We start from the raw sequence: 19,336 nt of genomic DNA, 5'->3' as shown, positions 1-19,336 counted from the left end.
CTTAGGGACATCAACAGTGTGGACAAAATATAAACACCTGTCCATACAGGCCTAACACAAAACCAGCAATACAAACAAGAGCAGGATGTGAAAATACTCCAACAGCTAAAGTCTTGTATTCAAAGCTGCAGTTAGGAATCAACAGAATTCCCATTGTTATTCTAACTATTTTATAGACCAGTGGGTGGTTTCATTTAGTGCTTGCCTGTTTAAAAAATATAAATATAATCTGTGAAGTAACTTGCAACAACTGGTTTTAAAAATGAGGACCAACAACAGAACGACAAGCTGCTGCTGAAATGAGCAGCGTCTGACTTCCAGCTGTATCTAAAATAAAATGGTACAAAAATATGTAGCATTTGGTGCAATGGTTGATTGATTCAGCTTTTTTATAGAAAATCTTCTGCTTTACATGTCCTGCACTTCTCAACAAAGAACTCCATTAAGAGCAAAACTGAAAAAAATTAAATGACTTTCCTGCAGGTAAACCCTACGTTAACACTGAAGCAGTAGCACAGTTCAATATTATGGGTCTGTATATTCTGGAAGAGCTCAGCATAAAACACAAAAACACACAGTAGTCTCGATAAATTTTAATTACATCAAATGGGTTTATGTAAAAGTGGAAAAGGAGGAAAACACTGGGTCTCATCATCACCACCATGTTCAACATCACAGCTACAGAAATCCTGTACACTGGGCAGGTTACAGGTCACCTACATTTCAGAAAGTAGATACAAAACTGTAGTAATATGTTAAAGAATTCTAAGTGTGCTTTAATTGTCTTATTTTCTTTTTCAGAGCAGGATGGAAAGTGATAAATGAGATGAATTAGTGTGAGCTGCTCACTGATACATGATTTAAGCAAAGGTGAAGTTTGGCTCAGTGTGTGGTGGACATCGTGCTGAGCCGTTGCTGCTGACTGTCATATAGATGACCTGAACGCTCCCATGATCAGTCTCTCGCCCTCTCAGATCATACAACCTTCGCTCATGATTGGCAGGCAACAAACACCAATCACATAGCTGTCATGGCCTCCTGTCCAAGCCCTTTTGGGATCCAGGCAATATCCCAACTAAATACTGTCCTCCTCTCTGATTGGACAAAGGAAGTTGGGTGATTGGTTGATTGATTGCTCCATGCAGACAGTGAGTCTTCAGTGTGATAGCAGGTTGAGTGGGAAATGTTTGTGCTGACATGCTTTGAAAATGGTTTGACGTCTTTGCTTGTGCATGCTGTCGTTTCATTTGTATGGTCATGGCACCGGGCAGAAGGTCCAGCTGACTTTAAAGATGCACAGAAGATCCAAAGTGTAGTCACCAGTCAGGTTTAAGATCGCCATTTGGCTGATGTGTGAACATTGGCACTTTAATCTTAGTCCACAGAGACTAGTGCACATCTAGCAGCCTGTCACACTGGAGGACACATGGCAGTGTGAGCTGCCACAGCAGTCTTCAGAGAAAAAAAAAAAAAAAAAAAAAAAAAAAAAACTGTCACCACATTTTCTAGGAATTTTCTGTTGTTTCCTTGATTCAAGGAAGAAAAACCAAACAGAGAAGAACGCCACTTTTCTCTACTGAAGTGTTCTGGGTTTAAAAATAAGGGAAGAAAAGGGAAACTGGGAAATACAATCTTTCCTCACTGCAGACAGTCTCAGCAGGTTAACTCTACAAGGCTTCAGACACACAATTCCAAGGCCAGTTTTCTGTCTGAGTCCCAGGCAAAGAGGAGTGGAAAGAGTAAGAAAAGAAAGGAGACAGGTTAGAAAAATAAAGAAGCCAATGTGACAAAAAACAAAACACAAATGAAGACAAAGTCGAAACAGAGAAAAGGTTAAAAGTCAGAAACTGGATTTGTAAAGATGGTCAGCGATACAAAGGACACAGCAGCCAGCCTGGATCTACATGCACTGCTTGAGTGAAGGAGAAGGGGGGAAGGATTTCAGGGTGACACCAAGGTCATGCACGTACAATAAACAACTGGACAACTTTTTTCTCCAGCAATAAACACTCAGGGTCACCTGAACCAACACCACAAGACACATCACAGAGGAGGGATATAGTAGACTCCTTGTGTTGAGGGATTTGGAGACAAACGGGCAGAGCAACATGGTGAAGCGGGCCATATGCCATTCAGCCCAGGGTCCCGTCAGGCTCTGTGAACAGGCGTTTGGCACCACAGGGACAGTGAGGGGAAGCTTTGGGGTAACAGCTTAGAGAAGCAGGGGAAGCAAATGCACAGCAGGATGGAAGACATCTGTTACACCATGTTTTGGGGTTCCCATGGAGACGAGACCGATCCCTCCCCTCCACCGCCCCACTCCCTATTTCTCCCGCTCGAGCAACGCTCACTCACCACACGCTCACAGCATGGTAGCAGACAGACGAGGGTGGGGGGCAGGGTTCAGCAGCTTTGCTGCGGCTCCCCGCTCCTGCTTTTAGACTTTCTGCCCTCCACATCTGTAGGACAAAGGCAATGTTTATGTTACATCTGGAGACAGTGAGATGAGCATCATAATTTACTTTATACCTGCGTATACCGTCGATCAAGATAAATACAATAAAGCAACTTCAACATCTACAGAGTACAACAGCAGAAATAAATAAGTATCTAGATGCAGACAGTTCCACTAGTATTGGTACAATAAGCAGTGCTCGTCGTTGATTATAACAATCTGTACAAGATCTGCCAGTCTAGAACACATTATCAAATATTACCCATTCTCAAGCTGGCGTGCATCAGGATGAACAAAGAAAAGTTTCCAGAAAACAAAAATGATGTCGGCATCATTCACAAAACAACCTGAACGCTTAAAACTATTCTCAACATACTCTTTTGACTTCCTGTGTTAATAACTGTCGAAGACTGCCTTAAAATAAAATATTCAACACTCTGGTCATGTAACCATATCCCCACCACTGTCAACTTTCACTTCACCAACTAGATCCATTCCTAACATCATTTAGTGAATGAAGCTTCATCATTTTGTCTCCATCCCAAGAAGCCAACAGGTCAAAACTCATTTGCTCCAGTTAACACATATGAAAAGAAAATACAGAAAATGTGTCCAAAATACAAAAACAAACAATACGCAGCATAAATAAAAAATAAAGAAGCATTTGATCATTTTGATCACAGTAATCAAAATGTTTCAGAACAGAGCCATGCAGTTTAGTGGATAATGCAAATGAGTTAAAAGCAGTGGGAAAAAATAAAAAAATAAATAAAAAAAACACTCTCCCACAGGGTTGGGCAGTATCCAGTTCTTCCAGCATCTAGTATAACCATTTGCCTACAACATGCAAACGACCAGGAGCAGCTCCAGACTGACCTGACACTGATTTAATGCTTTTAATGTTTGTCACTGGTCTGCTACTGTATGTGCAACACACAGCCTGGACAGGTGGACCCACAGTGACACCAGTTTAAAAAAAAAAAAGTTTAGATTTTATATTTGCTGACAGTTCATTTTCTGTGATTACTGGTGACACCAGTGGAACCAGTGATGGTGGTGGGACGAAAATGAAACTATCAAACATACAACATGCGTCCATCATCTAATTTAATCCAATATTTAATGTTATTTTCACAATAAATTACAAGGACCTGATTTAGGCTGTGGTTATATCACTGGATTATTCATTCATTTTACCTATGTATTTGTGTGTGTGTGTGTGTGTGTGTGTGTGTATGTGTACTAAGGAGATACGATTCAAGTTAGGAAACTTTAATGCCATCATAATCAAACCAGAGGACACAATGGACAGAGATGGTCACGTTGCAGGTTCTCACGATGAGAAAAAGCAGTGAGGACAATATTTTCACGCCTTACCACCATATCTTTTATCGTTTTAACTGTTTCTTTTTAGAAAATTGAGGCTTTGGCCTGGATCGTGATAAACGCTGCTCAGCCCTGGTGGAAGGAAACGTTAGCTAATGTTAGCAGCTCTGATTTCAGACTGATTTATTAAATGCAGATATATTATAAATACAGGTCAAATGTGGATTCTAGGTGCCTCAAGGGGCAACACATTCCTGCTGTATCTAACTGTTAGCGGAATTGATCGGCATAGTGCTGGATCATTTTTAAAGGGCCCGCCCAAACAGCTTTGCGCGGCATCGGCTTGTGATAGTGGGCCGACCCAAAGTGAGAGTTTTGGTACAGGACTGTGAAATATCTTCAGCAATTCCACTTGGTGCCTGGTAATGAAGATCAGGAGAGAGAGGGCTTGGTCCCTAAATTACAAGAGGGAAGACAAAGTTGCGCCATTCAAAGCGACGTGAAGGTGCTTGAGGCAGTCAGCGCTCCGGACCTGACAAAAAAAATAAAGTCATGGCCTCTGTTGTCTGCCTTTCAAAATGCTGGACCTGAGGGGGGAGAAGGAGGATCCCGGTCTTAATGAAACCTGTCCCGTGACTCAAGCCCTAAAGGATGTTGGCATACTGCACATGGGCTTGAAACCTGACAACGTAATGCTTATCGATCACAAGGACCAGCCATTCAAGCTGTTGATATATGGGGAATCAGATGCATCATGGGATTCATGTAGTTTGGACGTCATCTGTGCCCTTTTAACTGTGACTATCAATGGATGACAGCTGTGTTACACCTTCAGGGTCTGCATGCTGCCATTTACACCTGGAAGCATTTCAAGCAGGGGACAGGACTCCTGCAACTTGAAGATGGAGACTAAAGACACCACAGGTGTACCAGGATGCAAGCCAAAAGTTTTCACTGAGTTTTTTTTTTTTTGTAACTTTGCCAAGACGTTGGAGCATATGGTAGAGAGTTGCCCAGGAAAACAGGATCATCTTGAGTATGAAGATATAATGGCATTTGTAAGTCTCCTAAAATGCAGTCTACATTTGGCTCCTGCAAGGGCAACAGCTTCAAGTTAAACCTTAAAACACAGATTTGTAACATTGGTTCATCTGGTAGATGATGGTAGATAGAAAGCAGCTCCTCTGCTCATGACTGTTTCTCACCTGCATCAGTCATTTATCACAGAAGCTGATTGAGAAGATGAAGGTGGCTCCTGAGAGTCAGGCCTCAAGGCTGACTTACAGAGAGAGTAATCCACTGCTAGTTCCCATGTAAAAGATAATTCTGCTGGAGAAGAGGCAGTCACTGACACTTCTGGTGGTGCAGACACCGAGAGTTCAAGTGATGATGGACATTATGACACTGACATACCAGGCAGGAAAATTCAGCCAGACCTTCAGTGGCAACTAATATTTATGATGGATTCAGAGACGCTGGTACTTCCACTGCTGGTTTCAGGGATGACAATACAAACACTGATTGTTTGCCAATTGCCAGTAACAAGACAACTGCCATCAGACCCACTGATGCTGATGATAAGACCTGCCCTGACCGAGCTTGGTTTTTTTCCAAAAGGACCTGCAAATTCTACCTAGTCAAAAAGAGTCGTTTCCATTTTCTAATGTAATAAGAACTAATCTGCCTTTATTATGAAAACAGTAATAGGAGTTCTGGTTCTGGGTTCAAATCCCTGGGGCTTTTCTTGTGTGGGGTTTGCATGTTTTTTCCATGCCTGTGGGGGTTTTCTCCAGGTACTACAGTTGCCCCCCATACAAAGCTCAACAGTGACCTACATTAAGTCCAGAATAGGTCCAATAAAAACATTTCTTGTATATAAAATATTTTCAGGAATATAATCAAATAAAATGAGTGTTAGAAATAAATCTAAATTCTTCATGGCTTTGTAATTCATTTTTTTAACACTGATGTCATGTGACAGCATGTTGTGTGTGCAATGTTAGATGAGAGTTTACTTTTGTGCATTCAGCGATTCAGCTCTTTCCTATAAGCAGCCTACCATCCAGCAGCAGCTGGCTCAATGTGAAGACACACACATGCAAACAACCAGGAGCAGCTCCAGACCAGCCAAACACTGATTTGATGCACTGTGATGCTTGGCACTGTGCTGCTACTGTATGCTACTGGTGCTGCTGCTGGACATCATACACTTTAGACATTTAATATAATCAGATTTTGTTTTCATGACAGTAACACAAGAATACCACATTTTCAATACCCCTGGATACTGTAATACTGTATTACTGCCCCACCCTTTTCACCCATACATTAAAAACACCATAATAAACAGAAAAATGGGAAGTCAATCTATTATCTGACACATTCAGTGACTTTAATTTGAAGAAATCTGTCCCACAATGCTTTGCTCTCTAACAGAGCCAGCTATTTCTGACATTAAGAAGCCCTGCTGCTTTTTCTGGATCCTAGTGACAGATTCACTTCAGCACTTGTGTATCAGTATCATGTAAACTCAATTCAGAAAAATCTCCAAATTTCTAGCAGACCACTAGAACAGATAATGGCAAGGTGTCATCCATAGTGTCAACGGATTTGATGTGAAAATAAGGTGATAAGGCTGAGGGATGGAAGAAAATCAAAGTCCCCACCCCAGAGAGCAGAAAAAAAAAAAAATCAGAACAGGAGGTGAAACAAAAAAAAACAAAAACAGGGAATCACCAATCAACACCATGGCAAACAGAAGACAAACCAATACACACAGATAAAGACTGCTCTGATAATACATGCAAAGGAAGAGAACTTGGCATTTTTCCATCCTTCCAATCCAGTCTAGTAAAGAATCAGCAAGTAAGAGCCTGTCACTCACACACACCCATACTCATACCACAGAGACTGGTTGTCATCTGGGCTCAGTGATTGGTCCGAATTATTCACATGGTTTGGATCACTGCTCTCATTATATACTTTCAGACCAGCTGAGCTGGATTTCATCTGGCCATTTGATTGGTTGCGATGGCTCTGGGCTTGGGTGGAAAGGAGGTTTGGGATTGGAGGAGGGTGTGTTTTATTTGTGACTGGTGGCCCACTGATGTTGCTGACAAGGGTGGGGTTTAGAGACAGGAAAGGGACGTTTTTGGCATCTGACTCACTAAAGATGGAGTCCATGAACACAGATTCTACAGTGAAGGATGGGCCAAGAAAAGACTCAAGAGTGGAGAGGTCAGGGTCCTCCAAGCTATGAGAAGGTAAGCTGAGTGACTTGGGCAGGGGGACGATGGTGGTAAGGGCTTCCTTTAGGTTGGTGCTGTTGGGGTGGTACTCACTGGGTGTAGGCTGAGAGCGTACCCCAGCCTTGGTGGAAGAGACGGGAGGAGAAGAGTCGACTGATACGGGCTGCCGGTTGTCCTTGGAGAGCAGGTCATGGATGCTGGTACGCCGTGTGGTGCCTTCCGCTGTGGAGATAACACTGCTGGCCCGAGGCAGTGTAGATGAAGCAGAGTCCAGGCGTTCGGAGACGGACGTGGCTTTTCCCTGCGAGGACAGGCTGGAGCGGACTGGGACAGAGCCCTTCACACGGGTGCTCTCTGCCTTCCGCAGGGACGGGCGCCCCGCTTGTCCGGAGGATCTCGGTGGGCGGTCAGAGCTGGATGGTGCAGCTTTCCCACTGGATGAGCGTAATATGCCCCGGCCCTTTGTCGAAGTGCGTTCTTTCTGCACATGCTCAGAAGAAGTAGAGAGACGAGGAGAGTCTACAGTGAGGTTCTCCTGACTGCCAGACTACAGAAGACAGAACAAACAACCTGGCATCAGAAACATACAATCCGTTCTGCATGGAATGTAAAAATTAGTTGATTAATCCCTTAGATTCAGAACGTTTTTTGCCAAACAGCCTCTGGTTCCACAAGCTCCCAATTTACCAAAAAAAAAAAAAAAAAAATATATATATATCTGAAAGTTACAAAAATACTTATTTGTTGCAGCCCCTCACTGATTCCTCATAAGTGCAAACCAGCAGGAGAAAATATGGCACTTAGGTTTCCATAAAACCTCTGTATGTTTCAAACAACACTTAACAGCAACATAGAGTAACACCTCCATTATTTACAGAGTTATAGGGCTCACCTCTGCAGGATCAATACCCTCATCCAGGAACTGCTGCAGGGAGAGCACCTCGTTGCCTGGGGACCCCATCTTCCTGAAATGGTTCTGGCTGGTGCTGCCTGTGGTGGTGGACGGATCCAGGGACCTGCGTAGCTGCAAGGGGCTCTGGTGTGAGGAGCGTGAGGAGGTGGGCTGCTGGACAGGGCTGCTGCCACTGCTGGACCACACCTCCTGATCTAAACTCAGACTGAACTCTCCACTGCTCTCACTGTGAGGCCTGCTGAGGCTGCCATTCATTGTGCCTGTGGGAGGGTAAGACAGATCATGAGGAAAATAATCTTTTTTTTTTTTTAACAATATCATTCAGCGTAACAAACTCCATTAGTTTTGATCAAACTGCTGCCTACAGTCATTATGTCACCTATCCCATTTAAATTTGCTAAATAAATCTTCAATGTGAGAAAAAGGAGACTAAATAATTAAATTAACAACTTCCGCCCTATCTCCAATCTCCCGTTCCTCTCCAAAATCCTGGAAAAAGTTGTTCACCACCAGGTCCATACCCACCTTTCCGCCAATAGCCTATACGAACACTTTCAATCTGGTTTCCGCCAACTTCACAGCACTGAAACTGCCCTGGTCAAAATCACCAACGACCTCCTAGTAGCCGCAGACTCTGGCCTTGTCTCCATCCTCATCCTCCTTGACCTAACTGCAGCTTTTGACACCATCTCACACAATATTCTCCTCCATCGCCTTGCTTCCATCGGCATAGCCGGCTCGGTCCTCTCATGGTTCACCTCCTACCTATCTGACCGCACCCAGTCCGTCCATCTCCAGAACTTCCACTCCCAGCCCTCTACTGTCACTTGTGGCGTGCCTCAGGGCTCTGTCCTGGGGCCCCTCCTCTTTATTATTTATCTCCTTCCTCTCGGAAATATCCTTAGGCAACATAACATCAATTTCCACTGTTATGCAGACGACACCCAGCTCTACCTCTCTGCTGCTCCATCTTCTACCCTCCCCCCTCCCTCCCTCCTTACCTGCTTACATAATATCAAATCCTGGTTCACCCATAACTTTTTGAAACTCAACCCTGACAAAACTGAAATTCTCCTCGTGGGCACCAGATCCACCCTTTCTAAAACCAGCACCTTCTCCATTCAAATTGACAACAATACTGTCCTCCCCTCCCCCCAAGTTAAAAGCCTGGGTGTCATCCTAGACGGTACTCTCTCCTTCACTCAGCATATCAATACCACTACCCGGTCGGCCTACTCCCATCTCCGTAACATAAACCGCATCCGTTCCTCACTCACCACCGATAGCACGGCAATACTCATTAACGCCTTTGTCACCTCTCGTTTGGATTACTGTAACTCACTCCTCACTGGTCTACCTCTCAAATCACTTCGCAAACTTCAACTTGTCCAGAACTCTGCTGCCCGAATCATCACCAGAACTCCATCCTCACATCATATCACCCCTGTCCTTAAACAACTTCACTGGCTCCCTGTGTCCTTCCGTATAAACTATAAAATCCTCCTTCTCACCTACAAAGCCCTCCACTCTATTGCCCCACCATACATCACTGAACTACTTCATATCTATTCTCCGCCTCGTCCTCTCCGCTCCTCCAGTTCCACTCTCCTCTGCACCCCTACAGCGCGCCTGGCCACCATGGGCGCTAGATCCTTCAGCCACACTGCGCCCCGCCTTTGGAACATTCTCCCTCATCGCATCCGGTCGTCTCCGGACCTATCAACTTTTAAATCATCACTCAAAACATATCTGTTCCGTATAGCGTTTTCCACCTAACTCTCTTAACTTCTCAAAGCAGCCCGTGATGTCCTACCACCCTCTGCCTATTTCATATTGTCTCATACTGTTTCATATTTGTTGTTCTGTCATCTGGGTTTCTGTATTTCAATTTACTTTTACTGTACTTCGCCCACTTCCTAGATAATCCACCCTTTTGCCTTTACATTCTCTCCCGCCGTTTATGTATTCTTGTTACTGTTGTTTTAATGCACTCTATGTATATCATGCTGTATGCTTCCTTTTCTATCTGTAAGGTGACCTTGAGACTTTGAAAGGCGCCATGAAATAAAATGTATTATTATTATTATTATTATTAAATGAGATACACTTCACCTTTAAATCAGGACCAATGGACTTTACTAATTCTTTTTATAGAAGGACTCAGACAGGTAAAGGCACTAAAGAAAATGATGAAAGGAGAAAAACAGGAAGGCAAAAGTCATTCGTTGAGAGAGGAAATGTAGGATTAGGGAGGGAGGGTCATACCTTTGCCCTCCAAAGGAGAAGTGAGGTGGGAGTTATTGTTACTATAAGTACTGATGGTCCTGTGGCTATGGAGACTGGAGGGTCTGGAAGCTGGTTAAGGAACAAGAGGGAAGACACACACACATATGTGCACAGTTAGGATATATATGCACATTTACCAACACAGAGTAGCACAAAGAGTAAAATGTAAGTGCATGCTAAGAGTCTGACAGATTGCCTCCTGCTGGGGCAGCAGATGGCACATGCCAGGCAGAGGGACAGGGAGGGTTGCTCAGTGGCAGGTTGGAGCCACAATATGTCCAGTCAGTAAACAAAGAAACCAGTGGCAGGGTGCTAAATCCAAGGACCAGTGCACCTTAGGAAAACTGATAAAGATCATACGGACTAGCAGAGGCTGCTCAGTGAATTAGCAAAGAAGTAAAAATGCAGAAATGGGAGGCCCAGATTATACTGTATATATGTGAGTATAAGGAGAAGAACAAAGTGAGAAGGAGGAAAAGGAATTGAAAAGGAGTGATGAGAATGTGACCTTGCTTCATCTTATGATAGGAACAGTCTCAGCTGGAAACCAGGGACCGTGAAATTATCTCAACTCATTTTCAGGACAAGGGTGACACCACATTGGAATTTAAAATTAACCTTTACATTACTGATCAGTATCAAGGTTTTTACTATGTCTAGGAAACCAGCCCATTATTTGTGGCCCGCAGTGAAAGTGCCAAGTAGCTGTCACTTACTACAGATGCTACAGGGCACTCTGCACAGAACACTCAGCTCAACAGGGGAAGGACACAGAGCCAAACTATACACCTGCAGGCCTGATAGGACAAAGATTAAAAGGCATATGACACTACTCATTACTGCTGCCCACTGCGCAAAACACAAAGTTTAATATGTCTTAATGGTTTTAAAATAAAGTGAAACACAAAACAAAATGGGAAAAATATTATGGCAGCCATAAAAGCTGCTGGGAAACATAACACATATCAACCTACCATTAATGACTTTACACATAAAATCTCTGGAAGGTGACCTTATGACTGATGCATTGTAAGTAACATCCGGTGTCTGAGTGAGAGTGGATGTTTCCTCTACCCACTGCGGCAACATTGCGGAAATGGGTCTTAAAACAGCATACACAATTTTGTAAGTGCATTCTGGGAAACCATCAGCTGAGAAGAATCCAGCTTAAGCATTAATGTAAAGCACTAATGTAAAGTGTCCTACAGGATGAGTTTAATGATCATTTGAAACTACAGATTACAGATTTTACATTTAAACTACTGAAGAAATGTACAAAGGGTTACAAAAAAGATATAGGGTGAGGACATACCCTAAGTGCTGTAAATATATCTGTAGTTTGGTGGTGGTGGTGTTTTAAAAAAAAAAAAAGGGTCATCAACATCACAGCAGCATGGAACTGATGAATAGCTGCATAGCTGCAGATTAACTGTCCTGGATAACATTCTGAAGTCTGGAATAGATTCAGCTCCAGATTCACTGGCTGCTGCTGATCTTTTTCTCACACACTTTACTAAAACTGCTATTCCAACTGAAGATTAAGCTTAATCGAAGGGCAGGAAGGCTGCCAAAAGATTAGCAATGGGAATGCTGAGGAAATGACCCTTGGAGCTATTTAGTCTTTACTCATTCCATGTTTGAGTTAAATACAAATATGAGCCTTTTCCTTTAACTGACACGCTATCCGCTTGATATCAAGTCCTTACCTTGACTCCTAGGGTCATCTAGGGAGCCGGCAACATCCTCACAGGATGCATTGTCTGTCGAGAGACAGAAGAGGTTGATGATACAGCTGCTTTTGTCATTGTGACTACTAAATATGGATGTTTACAGCAGTGCTTATATACAGATTCTCACCCAAAAAAAAAAAAAACGTCAGAATTTCAACATGCCCATTTTTTTTCTAAACTCATACAAACAAAACTTGCACCCTGACCTTTGACCTGAAGCTGGTGCTTGGCCCTGCTGTGACCTGCAGAGGGCAGGGAGAGGGTAGCACTGTCGATGGCATTAGTGGATAAGGCAAGTTCCTTCATGCGCTGCCCACCGCGCCTCTTGCTGCCAGTCATGCTACCGTCTCCAGTCTCAGCTCCATCTAGGTTCTCTGTGCTGCCTGCCCACTGAGTCCCAGGACCCCCGGCCACTGCCATGGTCTGCAGCAAGTCATTCATGGCTGATGGGACACATGGATGGATGGAAACGAGGAAAGGAACATCATAAAATTGTATATTTCCTTACATCTCATTAGTGAGACTTAGTGATTTGAGGATGCAACATGGTTCAGATGAAAACTACAGTTTTATAACTTACCAACAGTGCCTTAACATGGTATCAATAATCACAAAGGACAAGGCATAGCTCCTAAAGTTAGCATGGAATGACTGCAGAAAGTCAGCATTGTTGTTGAGGTCTTGATCAAAATTATCAAGTCCTCTCATTAAACAAACAAACAAAATCAAATATAGCCTTTTAAATTCAAGGCACATGCAGGCAACCAGCACCAGAAAAAAGAAAAAGATTAAAACATTATCGAAAGTGCACAACAGCAGCAGCTTCATTGTTTTTCATCCTTAACTCAGATTTAGCCAGGTCCTCTTTTAGACAGGTGATAACATCACCCAAAGACCCACATTCTTCATGCACTTTGTTTACTGTGTTTATGTGGTGGTATATAATCATGAAGCATGCAGAGCCGCTTCAAGCAGCAGTAGCAACAGCAGCACTGTACATAACAGATTAGAGCCATACATAGAGTGAGGCAAGTCCATGTCAGCAAAATAAGATCTGAAATGCAGCATGCTGACAGAGGAAAAGAGAGTGTCAGAGAGATAATGAGAAACAGCTAAAGGCTCCATTTCATGTCCTCCATGGTGAGTGTGAGCAGCAGTGATCAGATCAGATGTTTTTCTTAGTCATGCTGTAATTAAAGGTGGGAACAAACACACCACAGATGCTTGAAAGGCAAACCCTGTAAACTCTCCACACACACACAAAAACTCTTTCATTCAGTATACACAAGCAAAATGAAACGCATAGCACATGATAAAGCTGCCCAATACGTTGCCCACTTCATAGGGATTCCCACAATCGAACTGAAAGCTCTACTAGATGACATTCAGAATTAAAAGAAATTAAATCACACTGCATTACACATCTATAGAAACAGAAAAACCCTACTGTTACATAAGTTTTTGTAATATGGTTTTAGTGAGGTTAGACCCAGATTTTTTTGTTATTTTCATTTATACATCTGTGCTTTAATACAGTAACTGAAGTTGGTGCCATTTATACATCAGCTAAAAGGGAGAACACAGTGACACTACACTGGTGAAAAATGAAAAAAGATGAGTAGCTACTCCAGAGGAGGGAATGGAGGCAGCTTGAGGTGAGAAGTTAGGGTTACTAGGGAAAAAAATATTAGGATGAATCACTGATGTCGGCAAGGGCAACAGAGGAATTTGGTCATCAAGCAGTAACATTCAAACTTGAATATTTGGTAAATTTTGTGCAGAAATATGTCACATCATCTATGAAATACTCAGTCTTTCCAGGTAAGGTACCATAATCTCAAATAACTGACTACATTTTTAAGTAGGTTTATTAGCTGTGAGTGAAACTTGAAACTGTCACACCCCCACACTGTGGTCACCCTGACATCAGTGACTGCTCCTTCTTTGTTTCTCCTAGTGTTACGATGACAGGAAGAGGAGGCGGAGGAAGGCTAGTGTGGCGGCTAATTGAGGTCTTACACATAGAGCGCCGGTAGATGGCCTTGGCCTTGTCTTTGTCCTTGGATCTGTTCCTCATGAAAGGCAACTTTATAGCTGTCAGAGCACAGCCAGAGACAGACAAGGGAGAGACCGAGGGAGGTGGAGGAAAAGAACACAAAAGAAAAAGGAAGGTAGAACAGAGGGATGTGGTTAATGTTTTCACAAACAACCAGGGGAGTGACCAGAGAGGGCTGATTCCCTGGATAACAGAGAGCAATACACACTACAATATATAACCTATAATTAATTATAAAGAGCAATATTATTTTAAGAATGCATGTTTCTGACTTTTAAATAAAATATGGTGCCTTTTGGATCAACTGAAACTTCCACAGATTTATTTAAAACCTCAGTAATACTTTTAAGGGCAGACTTTCATACAAAAACACACTATGAAAAGACAATGTAAACAGATTATGCAAATACACACACACACACACACACACACACACACACACACACACACACACACACACACACACACACACACACACACACCCTCTCTCATGTTAATTAGCATGAGTGTTCTACGTTACTTGTTAAGCATTACATACATTACATAACACAAGTGTCAGCACATTACCACAACTAAATGAGACAAAGACGACGGAGAGTATTAAAGGGTGCAATCAGGAGGGTGAAAAAGACAAAAGGGCAAGTTAACGACATTAGGGAGAACTGTAGTGTTTCTATTATGCACATTTATAAGAATCAGAAAAAATAGCTACTAACTATTATTGTCTTAGGTACACTTATTGTAATGTACATTTTACTACAAGCTTAATGCTTGTTTTTTCTTATAGTGTTACAGGTTACATGTACTTTAATAAGGGCTTTATATCCTTATATTTCTGTGATCTCCCATTTGTCTTCATTGTACTGACTACCTTCTTGATTTTCCACAATACTTTATACAATCATTTGGTTTAGTTGAAGAATTAAACCCACTTGTATGTATAATTAAAATAAGTACAAGTGAATGACCAGCATGGGTTCTGACACATCTTGCACTGAGAGAAAGTGAGCCACAAAGCATTGCACCTTTTAATAGCTATGATGCTATGTTAGAGGGCATATCTTGCTCATTTACAGTTGAACTGCACAGATCAGCAGGCTGACATAATTATAACAGAGCTAACCAGCCTGAAACCTGTTGTGGGAGAAGTTAAGTGTGAACAGCACTTAGTTCAAAAATATACTCAGTGTTTTTCAGTCTTTACTACTTGCACCATTATTACCAAAGTGAAATTCATATTATAATAACTGACAAGTTAAAAACAGGTGCCTTAAAGGACAGTTTCAAAAAAAAAAAAAGTTTTTTGGTACCGAGTAAGATGAGAATATTAATACCATTCCCATATCTGTTCACTAAAGCCAGTTACCTCAGCTTTGCATAAAAAAAGAACATGGGCACTTTATAGTTGCTCTCCAACTCTTCAGTAGCATAGCAGTAGCATACTAACATACAGAAATCAAGCTCTATCCTTCAATAGCCATGGACATACAGAAAACAAGCTCTCTCCTTCAGTAGCCACTGACATACTGAACTCAAGCTCTCTCCTTCAGTAGCCACTGACATACAGAAATCAAGCTCTCTCCTTCAGTAGCCACTGACATACAGAAATCAAGCTCTCTCCTTCAGTAGCCACTGACATACAGAAATCAAGCTCTCTCCTTCAGTAGCCACTGACATACAGAAATCAAGCTCTCTCCTTCAGTAGCCACTGACATACAGAAATCAAGCTCTCTCCTTCAGTAGCCACTGACGTACAGAAATCAAGCTCTATCCTTCAATAGCCATGGACATACAGAAATCAAGCTCTCTCCTTGAATAGCCATGGACATACAGAAATCAAGCTCTCTCCTTCAGTAGCCACTGACATACAGAAATCAAGCTCTCTCCTTCAGTAGCCACTGACATACAGAAATCAAGCTCTCTCCTTCAGTAGCCACTGACGTACAGAAATCAAGCTCTCTCCTTGAATAGCCATGGACATACAGAAATCAAGCTCTATCCTTCAATAGCCATGGACATACAGAAATCAAGCTCTCTCCTTCAGTAGCCACTGACGTACAGAAATCAAGCTCTCTCCTTGAATAGCCATGGACATACAGAAATCAAGCTCTCTCCTTCAGTAGCCACTGACATACAGAAATCAAGCTCTCTCCTTCAGTAGCCACTGACATACAGAAACCAAGCTCTATCCTTCAATAGCCATGGACATACAGAAATCAAGCTCTATCCTTCAATAGCCATGGACATACAGAAATCAAGCTCTATCCTTCAATAGCCATGGACATACAGAAATCAAGCTCTCTCCTTCAGTAGCCACTGACATACAGAAATCAAGCTCTCTCCTTCAGTAGCCACTGACATACAGAAATCAAGCTCTCTCCTTCAGTAGCCACTGACATACAGAAACCAAGCTCTCTCCTTCAGTAGCCACTGACGTACAGAAATCAAGCTCTCTCCTTGAATAGTCATGGACATACAGAAATCAAGCTCTCTCCTTGAATAGCCACTGACATACAGAAATCAAGCTCTCTCCCTCAGTAGCCACTGACATACAGAAATCAAGCTCTCTCCTTCAGTAGCCATGGACATACAGAAATCAAGCTCTCTCCTTCAGTAGCCACTGACATACAGAAATCAAGCTCTCTCCCTCAGTAGCCACTGACATACAGAAATCAAGCTCTCTCCTTCAGTAGCCACTGACATACAGAAATCAAGCTCTCTCCTTCAGTAGCCACTGACATACAGAAATCAAGCTCTCTCCTTCAGTAGCCACTGACATACAGAAATCAAGCTCTCTCCTTCAGTAGCCACTGACATACAGAAATCAAGCTCTATCCTTCAATAGCCATGGACATACAGAAATCAAGCTCTATCCTTCAATAGCCATGGACATACAGAAATCAAGCTCTATCCTTCAATAGCCATGGACATACAGAAATCAAGCTCTCTCCTTGAGTAGCCATTGACATACAGAAATCAAGCTCTCCATGTGTTGTTCAAACACAGAAAATGTATCTGGTTCCTGAATGAGGTTTGTGCACAAGAGTCAACATTTTGGTGCTGTGCAGCTCAACTGCAACCTCTAGGTCAGCTGAGTGACATGGACAATGGACTCACGAAAACATGCCCTGAGAGTGACAGTCGGGTCAAACACCCCGCCCACCCTCCCCATCCACGGCATACCATTGGTGGAACCCTGCCCTTGGGCATGGGACTGCTGCCCTCTCCTCCCTTTGCAGAGAGAGAGAGAGAGAGAGAGAGATAAAGAAGCAGAGTAACAATTAAGGGAGGAATTTAAGCACTCACACACACACACACACACACACACACCAAGTAGAAGGGTGATTTTTAAATATATAGGAAGATGAGTGTATGATTATGTGTTTAGCTCAAATGGCAGCTGCAAGTTCTTTTATTCATGTCAGAAAATGTAACTATGCTGATTTTGAATCTTGGGTTTACATCCTGTTCATTATTTCCTTCGTACTCACTGGTGCTCCTCTTGTGTGTGAGAGTGTCATCTAGCGAGTTGGAGCCAGAGCCTATAGACGAGCTGTCTTGATTGTCCTGTGGAAAGGTCAGGAAACCATCCCCAGACTCTGAACGGGAAGGAGTCAGTGTGAGAGAACGCATCCTGTCCCGGCTCTTTGGCTTGATCAGCTTCTTCATCTTTAGAGTGATCCAGTTGCCACGCCTGCAGAGAAGAGACGAGAAAGAGTGAGACACAGAAACCAAAAAAAAAAAAAACCCAGAACAAAAAGAATTTACATGTCCGAGGTACCTTAACTGATGCATTTAATGTGAGTATTCTACTTTAAGGCTGCATTTCAGCCTCTGTTAAAAGCTCAACCTGAAGTCAACAAGCAAAGAGTATTTGTTACATGATGGTTTTCTATGATACACTGACCTGTTTGAGTCACTCTTATTCACCACTGTTATCCCACTCATGGCCTGGTTATCTTGCACAAAATGACTTTAATCTTCGCACTTTACTCATGTACTCACTACTCCTGAAGGAGCCAGGAGCCACTACTCCATGTAACTAGATGTTTACCTGCGTGGAGGGGAGGGGTCATAGAATTTATACTGGTCCATAATTTTCTCCTCCAGCTTCTCCTTCTGTCTCCTCAGCTCATTCAGCTTGTCTCTGCATACAATGCAAATGTAAATGTATCCAATTTGTTTTGAAGATCCATTACCATACATTTTAATGGACTATTAAAATAACTGCAAACAGGGACCAATTTAGAAAATAGGTTTTCTGTTCATTTTAAAGAAATTATATTATGAGGTATTTACATATATTGTCTTTGCTCTACGTGGAACAGGTCCTTGCTCTCCATTGTCTGCTCCAGCAGCGTACGATTCTGTAGCATCAGCGTCTGGATCTGGTCCAACAGGTGACGATTCTCCTCCTCCAGGTTTCCTTTCAACTGGCTCAACAACTGGCGCGCGCACACACACACACACACACACACACACACACACACACACACACACACACACACACACACACACACACACACACACACACACACACATTAAAGAGATGCTATAAACCTGGTTCAACTCTGAATATGATACATTAAAGGGGTAAACCATCCACAATACAGCTGGCTTAAGACCTTGTCTCTACAAAAAAAACAGGGCCAAATCACCAAAAACAGCTGGCTGTACAACACATAAAGGGAAAGTCCCAAAACAAGAGACATGTCTCTTCTCACCTCACACTGATTGGTGAGCTTAGTAGAGGTGATATCCAGCTGTTGGTACTGCTCCTTCAGTTTGGAGAATTCAGCCTCCAACTTGGTCTGCTCCAGCTTGGCACTGTTTAACTGGCTTTTCATATTTTTATGGTCCATTTGGAGAGTCTCGTTGTCTTTGAGCAGGTGACGATAGGTAGTATTCAGTCTGAAGAAAGAGCAGAGGGACTCCTCAATATGTTGATACATTTACATGTCAATTTTAAGAAATATATGGTGTAATTAAAGAAAAATACTTAAATTTAAGAGGTTATGTCATTTTACTTTGCTTAATGTTTGATAGTGTTGATAGCAGTTAATCTGACCTATCGTTTTCCTCTTTGAGCAGTTTGCACTGGTCAGCTGTGGCTTGATGCATTTGGTTCTCCACGGCCATTTTGTCCTGCTGCTCCTTTAGATTTTTCTCCAGCTCCTCAAGCTCCCCTTTCCTCTGCAGGAGCTGCTTATACCTGAGTTGCACAAAAAAGATTTTAGTTCAACACGGAGGAATATACAGCAGATGCTATTTATTATCCCAGCAGAACTACAGTTTCCACTATTTACTCTGCCTGGTTGCTTT

General features: G+C 42.6%; 1 protein-coding gene across 4 annotated transcripts in view; it reads right to left on the bottom strand.

The window, feature by feature from the left end:
• Positions 1–578: 578 nt before the first annotated feature.
• The window catches only part of ccdc88ab (coiled-coil domain containing 88Ab), a 59,390-nt gene continuing 40,632 nt past the window's right edge, over positions 579–19,336 (bottom strand). The window contains exons 25-37 of one of the 4 annotated variants that reach the window (XM_026308865.1): positions 19,083–19,226; positions 18,739–18,925; positions 18,314–18,459; positions 18,069–18,161; positions 17,506–17,708; positions 17,198–17,245; positions 13,978–14,052; positions 12,165–12,401; positions 11,935–11,988; positions 7,922–8,202; positions 7,123–7,576; positions 2,356–2,459; positions 579–1,452 (exon numbers count right to left, since the gene is read on the bottom strand). In XM_026308865.1, the coding sequence (XP_026164650.1) occupies positions 2,404–2,459; positions 7,123–7,576; positions 7,922–8,202; positions 11,935–11,988; positions 12,165–12,401; positions 13,978–14,052; positions 17,198–17,245; positions 17,506–17,708; positions 18,069–18,161; positions 18,314–18,459; positions 18,739–18,925; positions 19,083–19,226 (1,978 nt within the window). In that variant the 3' untranslated portion in view covers positions 579–1,452; positions 2,356–2,403. Of the gene's footprint in view, positions 1,453–2,355; positions 2,460–5,565; positions 7,577–7,921; positions 8,203–11,934; positions 11,989–12,164; positions 12,402–13,977; positions 14,053–17,197; positions 17,246–17,505; positions 17,709–18,068; positions 18,162–18,313; positions 18,460–18,738; positions 18,926–19,082; positions 19,227–19,336 lie in introns of those variants that run through there. The other 3 variants (XM_026308861.2, XM_026308862.2, XM_026308864.2) reach the window with 3 other exon arrangements.

Source organism: Mastacembelus armatus, chromosome 15 (assembly GCF_900324485.2).
Source record: "Mastacembelus armatus chromosome 15, fMasArm1.2, whole genome shotgun sequence".
NCBI lineage: Eukaryota > Metazoa > Chordata > Actinopteri > Synbranchiformes > Mastacembelidae > Mastacembelus > Mastacembelus armatus.
Note: the sequence above shows the minus strand (reverse complement) of the source record. Positions and strands in the feature narration are given on the sequence as shown.